General features: G+C 36.8%; 2 protein-coding genes across 2 annotated transcripts; both read left to right on the top strand.

Annotated features, from left to right (window-relative positions):
* Positions 1–7,106: 7,106 nt before the first annotated feature.
* LOC123197517 (UDP-glycosyltransferase 83A1-like) lies at positions 7,107–8,167 on the top strand. Its single transcript, XM_044611835.1, has 3 exons — positions 7,107–7,227; positions 7,319–7,424; positions 7,771–8,167. The coding sequence occupies exons 1-3, from the start codon at positions 7,107–7,109 to the stop codon at positions 8,165–8,167; spliced, it is 624 nt and encodes a 207-aa protein (XP_044467770.1).
* A 346-nt stretch (positions 8,168–8,513) lies between these two features.
* Positions 8,514–10,032, top strand: LOC123197145 (UDP-glycosyltransferase 83A1-like). The gene is made up of 2 exons (XM_044611304.1): positions 8,514–8,994; positions 9,102–10,032. Exons 1-2 carry the CDS (start codon positions 8,514–8,516, stop codon positions 9,983–9,985), a joined length of 1,365 nt encoding a protein of 454 aa, XP_044467239.1. The 3' UTR covers positions 9,986–10,032.
* The last annotated feature ends 2,981 nt before the right edge of the window (positions 10,033–13,013 follow it).

Below are 13,013 nucleotides of genomic sequence, written 5' to 3'. Positions count from 1 at the left end.
AAAATGTTTTATTTTAATTAATTTTTAATATTTTTTTGTGAGTCGCGGGCTTTATCCCAAGGCCCCAACATGGTCCTTGGACCTAGCACGACCTACTACATTAGTTACCCGTGCCCCAAAAAGGGGTTTAATTCGTGTCACGGGCCAACTCGACTCCTTTAATATGTCTAATAAAGGGTGTAAAACAAGCCTGTAGTTTAGCTTATGTTGAACTCAAACTTAAATCCAATAAAAAGGGACCTAGCACGACCTATTACGTTGTTTTATTTAGTGAGTTTGCAAAGTTATATATTGAATTGAATAAAATATAATAAATCTTTAAAAATTTTAAATCTTGTACTTGTATTTTTAAAATCTTATTTTTAAACTTTAAATTTAAAATAAATAATTGAAAAATATATAAGTTATAACATTTATGTGTAATTTTAGAAATTTAAAGAGTTTAAATATAATTTTTTCAACTAAACTTGAGCTAATCATTTATATCTTTAACTCTAACAGAGAGCTTGTTAATTCCACAAGCTCAAATTTAAGCTTAACCTTAATACTATCGGACATAGGTCAAATCATTTTTATCAAAATTATTGACGATGTTTAACAAATTTTACATAACATATGCTATGAAAAAATTAATTAATCCCAAGGCTTAATCCAAGGTCTAATTACATTATGCAGACAACATTAGATAAAATTCTGATGACCTTAAAATGATTTCAAACCCTGTTTTCCAGAGGTTTCAACTCTTACTAACTCATAAAAATTGACATAACAATGCGATTGACTGATGTGATTGTTTTTACTTCAAAATCTCCTAGTCATGATGAATGGATTAGAAATATTTTAATTCTTACCGCTGTTGGTGGAAGGTGACCTTCTCTGGCACCAGTGTCAAGATGTACAATCCTCTGTAATTTGTTTGTTTTATATATTTTTGCCGTTAAAGGAATCAAACATGAATAGCCTCCAATGGCAGAAAGACAAAGTGACTGTCTTAACTTTTCCAGCAGCATTTGGGATGAGGCAAGATTATAATTACAAAACTTTGGAGAGTGACATTTTACTACTTCACTGGGAAAACATCTGGCTTCATGCAGCTGCTGCTTTCTCTTCTTTGAGCCAATTAAAGGCTGGCTTGTGCTGGCCATCACATGTATGAGTATCACAAATCACGCCAAGGGTTAGTTTGAAGTGCCAAAGATGGGGTATCCAAGCAAAAGAACATAGGTTTAAAACCCATCAATAATATATCAAAATTAAATTATTGACTCATTTGCTATGATAATTATGAGATCAATCATTGAACTTGAGATTGGTGTGATTGATTCAATCTTAAAGAAACAATCTAAGATAAATGCAAGTTAAAAAGAAGTTACTATCTGGATGATGATAACCTTAAATAATAATTATGAATGCATAAACGCTAGTATCGAATCGAATTTTTTATTAGAGAAGAAGAATGTTGATATGAGAATTTTTAATAAGGGAGATAGGAGAAAATAAGAGAGGAAGTTATTGGCTTTTAAAAACTATTCTTTATTGTAGATTTTGTTGACTATATATAATAGTCTTACAATTGCTGTAGACAATAAAATAATGCTAAGAATTAGGAAAACAAAGCTATCCACTAACACTTTATGGCTTTCATGGCTTATTATACGGAAACAACAACTATCCACATTCTTCTTCCAGCTAGTGCAGTTGAGTATGACTTATGATGCGGAACTAGCAAACAACTAAAGTAGACTGAGTCAATCCATGTTGCCAACTGAGTAAGTGGTAAGTTACCACAAATGGTGGCACCTAACATTCCTCCCCCCTTTAAAGATCCTTGTCCGCAAGGATAAAATCAGGATAGGATTTAGCAAAGCGCCATGCATTTTCCCAGGTCGCATCTTCTACCGGTGCTCCTTTCCATTTGACTAAGATCTCAGACCTTGGACGATATTTGCCTTTATGAACGACACGACGGTCTAGGATAGTTTCAGGTTGGGGCAGAATGGTAGAATCCTCTGTGATTGGTGGAAGTTCAATAGAGGTCGGAGTGGTTGATCCCAAATACTTCCGTAACAAACTAACATGAAACACATTATGAATTTGAGAATTAGGAGGAAGGGCCAATTTATATGCCACCAAACCTACCTTCTCAATGATTTGATATGGACCAAAAAAACGAGGGGCAAGCTTCATTGAACCTCGAAAAGCAATGGAAGTCTGTCGATATGGTTGAAGCTTCAAATACACATAGTCTCCGACAGCAAAAGAAACCTCGCGTCGATTTTGATCCGCTTGACATTTCATTCGATCTCGTGCCAGTGAAAGATTATGGCGTAACTCTCGTAAAATGACGTCATGATCACGAAGGTACTCATCAACAGCTTGGATACGAGAAGTACCTGGAACATAAGCCAAAACACTTGGAGGCGGTATGCCATAAACTGCTTCGAAGGGTGTTATCTTGGTGGCAGAATGAACTGATGTGTTATAACTAAATTCAGCCCAGGGAATCCATTCCAGCCATTTTCGTGGTTGGTCACCGACAAAACATCTCAAATATTGCTCCAAGGTGCGATTTACAACCTCAGTTTGACCATCGGACTGTGGGTGGTAACTTGAACTCATGCAAAGCTTGGTTCCTTGCAACTGGAACAGTGCTCACCAAAAAGAGCTGATAAACACCTTGTCTCGGTCGCTAACAATGGATGTTGGGATGCCATGGAGACGAACAACATTGGCAACAAATGCCTTGGTGACGATGATGGCAGTAAATGGGTGTTTCAAGGCAACAAAGTGGGCATACTTTGTGAGTCGATCAACGATGACCATGATAACAGTATGTCCATTAGAGGGTGGTAACCCCTCAATAAAGTCCATTGAAACATCAGTCCATATTCGAGTAGGGATTGGCAATGGTTGAAGCAATCCAGCAGGCTTCATACAATCGTTTTTGTATCGTTGACATATATCACATTGTTGCAAAAATGTCTTCACCGTCGAACACATATTAGACCAGAGGAAGCTGTGTTTAATACGAGAGAGAGTCTTATGGAACCCAAAATGCCCACCAGTAGGTGATGAGTGACAGTCTGAAATTATTTCTTGGATCAAAGTTGAAGTGGGGCTCAAGTAGACTTTGTTATTTTTAAACCACACTCCATCTTGGAAAACTAGTTGGTGGTGTTTGTTGGCTATAATCAATTCCTTATAGAAAGGATCTTGCTGAACTTCTTTTTGGAGAATCTGCCACCAATCTGCTCGTGGCATTGAAATGGATAAAAAATGAAATTCAGCTACACGTGATAAGGAATCTGCACCTTGATTTTCAGATCCCTTTCTGTATTCAATTTCATAATCATAACCAAGTATTTTTGGGAGCCATCGAGTCTGTGTCGGGGTAGTGATTCGTTGCTCGAGAAGGTATTTCAGACTTTTTTGATTGGTATGGACTGTAAATGGTTTTCCGAGTAAATACGGACGCCATTTTCGAATTGATTTGACAATAGCCAACATTTCTTTCTCATAGGTAGAGAGTGCCAAGGCCGATCCTTTTAAAGCTTCGCTGAAATAAGCTATTGGTTGATTGTTCTGAGAAAGTATTGCACCGATTCCAATTCCACTTGCATCACTCTCAATCACAAATTTTTGAGAAAAATCTGGAAGACACAAAACTGGTGGTGAAGTCAATGCCTGCTTCAATTGTTTGAAGGCTATCTCAGCATCCGTATTCCATTGAAACCCATCCTTGGTCAAGAGTTGAGTTAGAGGAGCAGCCATAGATCCAAAATTACGGATAAACTTTCGATAGTAACCTGCTAAGCCAAGGAATCCCCGTACTCCTTTTGCTGTGGTCGGTGTTGGCCATTCAAGGACTGCTTGTATTTTAGTTGGATCAACTGCCACTCCTTGCTCTGAAATAATGTGGCCTAAGTAGTCGACCTGCTTAACTCCAAACCTGCATTTTGATTCCTTTGCAAACAATTTGTTAGTTGATAAGATTGTTAAAACCGTTCGCAATTGTGAAAGATGATCTTCCCAGGATTTAGAGTACACCAGAATGTCATCAAAGAAAACCAAAATAAATTTTCGAAGATAAGGACGAAAGAGGTCATTCATGAGACTTTGGAAGGTTGCGGGTGCATTGGTGAGACCAAATGGCATGACAATGAACTCATAATGTCCTTCGTGTGTTCGAAAAGCTGTTTTCAAAATGTCATCCTCATGCACTCGAATCTGATGATAGCCAGCTCGTAAATCCAATTTAGAGAAGAACTTAGCCCCATGAAGCTCGTCTAAAAGCTCATCGATCACAGGAATTGGATATTTATCTTTGATTGTTATGTTGTTCAATGCCCGGTAGTCTACGCAAAATTGCCAATCGCCAATCGCCATCCGCCTTTTTCACTAATAAGACCGGTGATGAAAATGGGCTATTACTGGGCCTTATCAAGCCAGACTGCAAAAGCTCCTTCACCATTTTTTCTATTGCAGTCTTCTGGTAATAAGGGTATCGGTATGGTCGCACACTTACAGGTTCTGCATTTGGCTGTAATGGAATGTGATGGTCATGCAGTCGCTTTGGAGGTAAGCTCGTGGGTGGTTCAAATACTTGGGGAAACTCAGTGAGAAGACGATCCAGGTCAGGTAGGTATGAGTTATGTTGGGGGCCATTAACAGATGGAATGATTTGGAAGAAAAGTCCAATACCTTTTAGGCTATTGAGTTCTTTATCAGTTAAAGGTTCCATGTCGGCATGCTTCAATCCTTGGAAAGTGCAGGGAACCTCTCCAACTTTGAAAGTCATGGTCAGTTGCTTGTAATCTGTCTCGATAGGGCCAAGAGTCTCAAGCCATTGTACGCCTAAGACCAATTGACATGCTGCAACGGGAAGAACATAATAGTCAGCAGTGAGGGAATGACCTTGGATAGTGATGTTGAGTGCTTGACATTGCCCAACACATTCTATTTTCTCTCGATTAGCCACCATAACTTGGAATTTCTTGTTTCGAATCACAGGTAACCCATATTTGCTGACTAAGGCTTGATCAATGAAATTATGGGTACTGCCGCCATCTATGAGCACAGTTATATTTTTGTTTTTCAGCTTGCCTAAGACGCGTATTGTTTGTGGATGACTGGTTCCTGCAATCGCATGAAAGGAAATTTCAGGAATTGCATCTAGACACTCTGGCTCTTGTCGAGCAGTATTATTATCCTCGGAACCAAGAGGTAGTGAGTCTTCGATCATGAATAATTGCGACCGTTCGCAACGATGGCCTGGAATGAACTTCTCGTCACAATAGTAACATAACCCTTTTTCTCGTCGCTCTCGTGCCTCTTGATTGGTGATTCGACGAAATGTTGTTGGAGGATTATTTGAATTTGAATTCACACGCTGATTTGGTAGGGGGCCTAGTAAGCCAGCTGTTGAGTTGGGATTGACCTTTGGAGTCAGTAAAGTTGGTTGGGAGCGAAATGGTTGGCTTGGTTTCTTTTGTAATTGATGGCGTTCCTCAATCAACCTAGCAACTCCAATTGCATCTGTCAAGGAGCGAGGCTGTTTAATTTTTACATCGAGACGAATGTCATCTCGAAGCCCCGCAATAAAGCAACCGATAAGAAAATTTTCAGGAAGGTCATCAACTTGGTGGGAAAGTTTTTCAAAAACTTCTTGGTATGCTGCTACAGTTGAGGTCTATTTAAGTCTAGTGAGAGCTTCTGACGGGTCTTCGTAATCAGTTGGACCAAAACGGTGAATGATCGCCTTGGTGAATTCGTCCCATGTAAGCGGCCCACGAAATTTCGTTAACCACCTGTGCCATTGTAGGGCAATGCCTTCAAGATGGAAAGATGCTAGCTGAACTTGTTGGTTAGGTACAATATTTTGGAAATCAAAATATTGTTCTGCCTTGTAGACCCATCCAGTTGGGTCCTCGCCATTAAACTTTGGAAAGGATAATTTGAGGTTTTGGTGATGGTGGCCATTACTGGTGTTAGTGTGAGCAGCATTCGGGGAATGTGAAGATTCTCCCTGGAAAAATGGGTTGATTTCAGGATGGCTAGTGTGTGAGTTTCTCAAGGCTCGTAAAGCTTGAAGCTCCGTTAACACTGTTTGCAGGGTAGTATTAACTTGATCAAAGCTTGATTCATGTCGGCCAATATTTCGTTGACCTCATTGCGAAATTCTGCATTTGTTTTACCACGAGTATCCATGGTAGAAACCTGAGACCTGTGGAAACCGGGCTCTGATACCACTGATATGAGAATTTTTAATAAGGGAGATAGGAGAAAATAAGAGAGGAAGTTATTGGCTTTTAAAAACTATTCTTTATTGCAGATTTTGTTGACTATATATAATAGTCTTACAATTGCTGTAGACAATAAAATAATGCTAAAATTAGGAAAACAAAGCTATCCACTAACACTTTATGGCTTTCATGGCTTATTATACGGAAACAACAACTATCCACATTCTTCTTCCAGCTAGTGCAGTTGAGTATGGCTTATGATGCGGAACTAGCAAACAACTAAAGTAGACTGAGTCAATCCATGTTGCCAACTGAGTAAGTGGTAAGTTACCACAAATGGTGGCACCTAACAAATGTCTTTGTCCAAATTATATAGAAAAATCATGTAATGTGATTGAGAAGTGTTCATTTAAATACTGCACAACTTTGGAGCCTTTTCTTCCAAATTTAATCATAATCTTATCTCTCTGTAAGAGTAGCAAAATTGCATAGCAAAAGAAAGAACCAAATGGGAAATCCTCATGCTTTAGTTATACCGTATCCAGCACAAGGTCATGTTATGCCTATAATGGAGCTCTCACAATGGTTAGCCAATCATGGCATCAAAATTACTTTTGCGAACACTGAGTGCAATCACAGACGGCTTATGAGTGCAGTGGCAAGCAAGGGTGCTATAGGGAGTCAAATTCATCTTGTTTCAGTTTCTTTGGGACTGGAGTCTCCAGAGAATGTCGAACCAGAGAAGCATCTTGAAGCAATCTTCAGGTTTCTGCCAGGAAAAGTTGAGGAGCTTATCGACAATATCAATGCAGTGGATGGTGATAAGATCACTTGTGTTCGAGGAGATAACTTCTTGGATGGGCCATGAAGATTGCACCTGGGAAGGGAATCAAGAGAGTTGCCTTTCGTACTGCTTCAGCCACGGTGTTCACCCTAAGATCCTGCATTCAAAAGTTGATTGAGGATGGAATTATTGATAATGAAGGTAAGATCATTTACCACTAACTGGCCTTATCTTGAAAAGATGATAAAAGTAGATAATGTTACCTTAATTTTAATTGGGATTTTCCTTGTAGGAACTCCAACAAAGAAACAGATGTTGCATTTGTCACCAAAAATGATTGCCATGAGCGCAGATCACTTAGGTTCGACCTCCCTTGGCAACATAAAACTGCAGAAACTGTTCTTCCATTATGTGATTTGAAATTGTGGATCACTCCTAAATTTGCAATTCAATTTAATACCTTGAGCCTGAAGCATTTAACTTTAATCAAGATATCACACCAATAGGTCCACTTTTGGCAAGCAACAGATTTGGGGACTCAGCAGGAAGCTCATGGCAAGAAAGCTTGCTTGAAATGGCTTGATCAATAGCCATTACGGTCAGTCGTGTATATTGCATTCGGAAGTTCAACAGTCTGTGACAGAACCCAGTTCCAGGAATTGGCCAAGGGACTTGAACTCTCCAACAGGCCATTCCTCCGGGTTGTGCGTCCGGACATAAGTAATAGTGGATGATGCCTACCAGGAAGGATTTCAAAGCACTGTGGCATCCCGTGGGCATACAGTTAGTTGGGCTCCTCAACAGAGTCCTGGCACATCCTCCCGTTGCTTGCTTCATGAGCCACTGTGGATGGAACTCCACTATGGAAGGTATTTGCAATGGGGTGCCTTTCTTGTGCTGGCCCTTCTTTGGTGACCAGATGCATAATGAGAACTACATTTGCAATGTTTGGAAGGTTGGAATTGGGTTCAACCGAGATGAAAGACCGCTCATTACAGGGAAAGAAATTAAAACTAAACTGGAAGAACTGCTGGAGAATGGAAAGTATAAGGCAAAAGTATTGGATCTCAAGGAAAGGGTGACGAACTGTATCAAAGAAGGTGGCAGCTCCCACAACAATTTAAAACATTTTGTTAAATGATTGAAGGCATAAATAAGTCTATCACAAATTGTTCAAAAATAAACAAAAAATAATATGTATGTGTATAGTTTATTTTCAGAAGGGAAAATATACCAACAGATAAGGCATTGGCATCTGAACTCTTGTGTCAGTATTGCTATATAAAAAATTGATTAGGTAGAAAGTAGCAGAATGAAGTTAGTGAATCAAAAAAGTAAGAACCAAAGTCAGTAAATGTTAACAGCATAAGACAAAGTCTTGAGATTCTTGAGTGTTGCCTAGTTCCTACTTAATTAGCAATCAAATTGACCAGAATTTAAAGAAGATAGGTGCAGAAAGTTTCTGCAGAAGCAAAAGAAGAACTGAAATGGGAATTCCACATGTTCTAGTTATACCTTATCCAACACAAGGGCATGTGATTCCTATGATGAAGCTTTCACAATGTTTGGTGAAACAAGGGTGCAAGATTACCTTCGTGAATACAGAATATAATCACAGGCAGCTCATGAATGCGTCGGCTATGAAGGATGGTACTGGGAATCAAATTTGTTTTGTTTCAGTTTCAGATGGACTGGAATCCTTGGAGGATAGAAAACAGCCAGAGAAAGTAATGGAAGCAATCATGCAGGTTATGCCAGAGAAAGTGGAGGAGCTCATTGATCAAGTTAATGAATATAACAAGGACAAGATCTCTTGTGTCCTAGCAGATTACAATGCTGGATGGGCCCTGGAAATTGCTGAGAAGAAGGGAATCAAGCGGGCTGCCTTCCGGCCTAATGCGGCCACACTGATGGTCTTGGTGTTCAACATTCAGAAGCTGATTGATGATGGAATAATAGATGAAGATGGTGAGATCCTCAACCACTAACTCTTGCGTGTTCAGGAACTAGCAAAATGTTAGTAAAAATTGAAACAAGTTTCTTTCCATTTATTGTCTTTTGCATTTCCTTTTTAGGAACACCCACCAAAAGGCAGATGATTAAGTTATCACCAAACATGCCTGCCATGAACACAGCAGACTTCATGTGGACATGTACCGGAAGCATAAACTTGCAGAAAATTATTTTCAAAAATACTATGAGAAACACCAAAGCAACGAAACTGACAAACTGGCTGCTTTGCAACTCAGCTTATGATCTTGAACCTGCAGCATTTACCATGGCGCCAGAGATACTACCAATAGGCCCCCTTTTTGTTGGCAACCCGCCAGGAGACTCAGCAGGAAATTTCTGGCCAGAAGACTTAACTTGCTTGAAATGGCTTGACCAGCAGCAACCTCAATCAGTCATATATGTTGCATTTGGCAGTTCCACCTTTTTAGACCAAACCCAGTTCCATGAACTAGCATTCGGGCTTGAACTCTGCAACAAGCCTTTCATATGGGTTGTGCGCCCCGGGATAACATATGCAGTAGATGATGCCTACCCAAAAGGATTTCGACACAGAGTCAGTGGTCGTGGCAAGATAGTTGATTGGGCCCCTCAGCTGAAAATCCTGGATCATCCTTCAGTTGCTTGCTTTATAAGTCATTGTGGTTGGAACTCCACCATGGAAGCTTTAAGCTGTGGGATACCTCTCTTGTGCTGGCCTTACATTGTTGATCAGTTCCACAATGAGAGCTACATTTGCGATATGTGGAAGGTCGGATTAAGGTTAAACAAAGATGAAAGAGTGATCATTACACCTGAAGAAATTAAAAATAAAGTTGAGAAACTGGTGGGAAATGGAAAATATAAAGCAAGTGCTTTAGCTTTCAAGGAAATGATCATGAGAAGCATCAAAGAAGGTGGGAGCTCCTACAACAATTTCAATACTTTCATTGAGTGGTTGAAATCATAGATCATTATATTAGTTACTGCTATTCCTAAAGTACTCTGTGCTAATATCAGGGCAGATTAATCTAATGTGTTTTTTTTTAACCTTTTTGGTAAGTAAGAATAAGATTTCATTCGCAATCAAGGATTAATCCTTCAAGTTTTTAACCATGTCACTCTGCAATGTCTGAAAATTTTCTGACATTTCATTTACATGCAAATAAATCACATCAACTTGGACCTATCTCCAGACAATGAAACTGAAACCATACTGCAGAAGAACAAAGATAAAATAAAAGCCCAAACCCACAGGGCCAACAGGTCATTTCGCACAAGTATACATAGCAATAGCATAACTGATCACTGACCAGAGAAATTCTTTAAAAAGAAAGATAATTCTTAAGGTCATTCGTGTCACGACTTGGGTTTCTAAATAATCACCAGAAAGATGCAGAGGAGAACAAATTAGCCTTTCAGACACTGATATCGTTGACTTATACATTACTTAAAACGCATAAGAAATATTAAAAATAAAAGACCCCAAGGTAGCTTGATTGACATAGGGTGGAATATGCATACAGTCTCGGTAGGGTTTGAGTTCAAGATACACTCACATCAGACAGTGATTGTGAAACCCCCCTCGCTGAACCAGATATTCCACGTGAAAGGTAAGAAGGAAAGCATGAGGTATGTATTCCCCTCTAGTTGTCAGTGAATTATTAAAGTAAATATATTATTCATATTAGTGAATTATTCATATATATTCATTATAATGTTCCATATTTATGCATTCCTTATTCATATATATTCATTGTACTTGCTAAAAACATGATAGTATATTATTCCATCTTAATGCATTATTCAACATTATGTCAGTGTATTATTCCATCTTAAAGCACTTGAGATTTTTAAAAAAATTATTCAAAACAGAAAAAAAAAAGGGTTGGTGTCTTTTAAAATGAAAAAGGATTGGTATTGAGACGCCAACCCTTTTAGCAAGGTAAGGGTTGGCGTCACGCCAACCTTTTTAAATGAAGGGTTGGCATTGACGCCAACCATTGACGTTGTCAATGTTAAGGGTTAGCCCTTTTTAACTTTTTTTTTTAATTTTTTAATAACTGTTTTTTTTTAGTTAAACATCAACCTTTTATTTCTTTTAGTTAAACCTTATCAAATAATTTTTTTTTATCATCATAGTAACTGGGGTCTAATATAAGGTATGAAGTGGATGTGGTCGAGTTTTTGTGGGTTGCTCTTTTTGTTTTATATCCTTACTTCAAATAATTTTTAATCTGAAATCCGTTTCACTTTTCAGTTTTTTCCTTTTTTCTTTTGTTTTTTAAGCACTGACTCCATTCTGAAGCACTTGTTTTATTTTTCACAGTACAATTCTAAAGTTGCAGAGAAAAAGAGAGAAAATCTCTTTGTATGGGTCCTCCCTTGAAAGCTAAGAAAGAAGAGAAAAAGTTGCAGAGGAAAAAGAAAGAATCTATGTATGGGTCATTTCAAGAAGGGTATTTTGGAAAAGTAGATTACTGTTGTAGTATAGTTGTTTAAATTTTGAAATGAGTAATATATATATATACATAGATTAAAATAAGAGTAAAAATTTTAATTTCCCTTAAATAAAAGGGAGATTGAAGCTATTATAAAAGTTGAGATTCATGCATGATGTCTAGATTTGATGTTTTTCCGAGTTATATGACTGTGCATGAGTCTAAAAATTTGGAATTGAATATTTTATTATAAATTATTGTGGGAAATTTTATCAAGCAATAGGTAATATTTATTCAAATTGGGGTGTTATATTATACAGTTAAAAATAATAAAATTATACTTATTTATTTTAAGTATACAAATATATATATTTAATATATGTTATTATTGGATTAGATGATTTTAAATTAAAAATAAAGTAATATTCAATTATATAATAATACACATAAGTATGTATATATTTATATATTTACAGTGAATATATATAGTATTGTTCATATGAAAAATAAGAGTACAAATTTTCTATTATATAATATTTCCCATTAATTTCTTGATTAATTTCCTCTCTTGAGCAAGTCACAACTCACAAGAGTACTCAGTTTCTTTTTTCATGACAACTTTATTGAATAACTATGTATAAAGGTGTCAATGGGCTAGCTCCGACTTGGCCCATCAGGCTAATGGGTTAGGTTGGGCCTGAGGCCCAAATAGTAATGGGTCTCCTAGGTGAGCCAACCCATTAATATGTGAAGACCCAAGACCTGATCTTATATATAGGGTCGGGTAGGGCCAGACTTTAATTGGGTTGCTCAGCTCATTTAAACAATTTTTTTAAAAAAATTTTAATTAAAATTTTTAAATACAAATTATTTTTCAATTATTAAAACCGATAACAATACTTTGAACATTTTATTTATAATCTCTCACTTGTGGGAGAGGAATGTTATGGTTATATAATGAAAAATATTATTAGTTTATAATATAGTACAAATAAATTAATTTACACATTATATAAATTATAAACATAAATAAAATATATATACTATATTATTTATCTGCTCATTTTTAACATCAAAATCTTTGAATTCTTTTGATATTGATCCATTTATAATATTTTGTAATGATAAAATTGAAATAAAAATGAAATTATAAACACTAAAAATCATTATTTACGAATTCAGATAGTTTTCGATAGAGAGTTGATGATATAAAATGAGATTAAAAATATAATGAAATAATTGAGATTGACAAAAATTAAAATTAAAGAAGAGTTGGATTGATTTATATAAAATAAATAAATAAATAAATTTTAAAAAATAAATAAAGTTAAAGGCTTTTGGCCTTTGTGATAGAACCCAAATTCTATCACAAAGATAAAAGCCGTTGTCCTCTAATTTTTTCTTTTTTGTTAATTTTCATCTTTTTAAATAACAACAGGCTGGATCAAATTGGTCCATGGGTTTAATATTAAAATTTGTAGCTCAATCTGAAAGGCTTATAGACTAAACTTGATATGTTATAATATCAGATCAAATCTTATTAGATTAGGCTCTAAA

The sequence above is a fragment of the Mangifera indica genome, chromosome 15 (genome assembly GCF_011075055.1).
Source record: "Mangifera indica cultivar Alphonso chromosome 15, CATAS_Mindica_2.1, whole genome shotgun sequence".
Lineage (NCBI taxonomy): Eukaryota > Viridiplantae > Streptophyta > Magnoliopsida > Sapindales > Anacardiaceae > Mangifera > Mangifera indica.
This window is presented reverse-complemented; position numbering and strand designations above follow the sequence as displayed.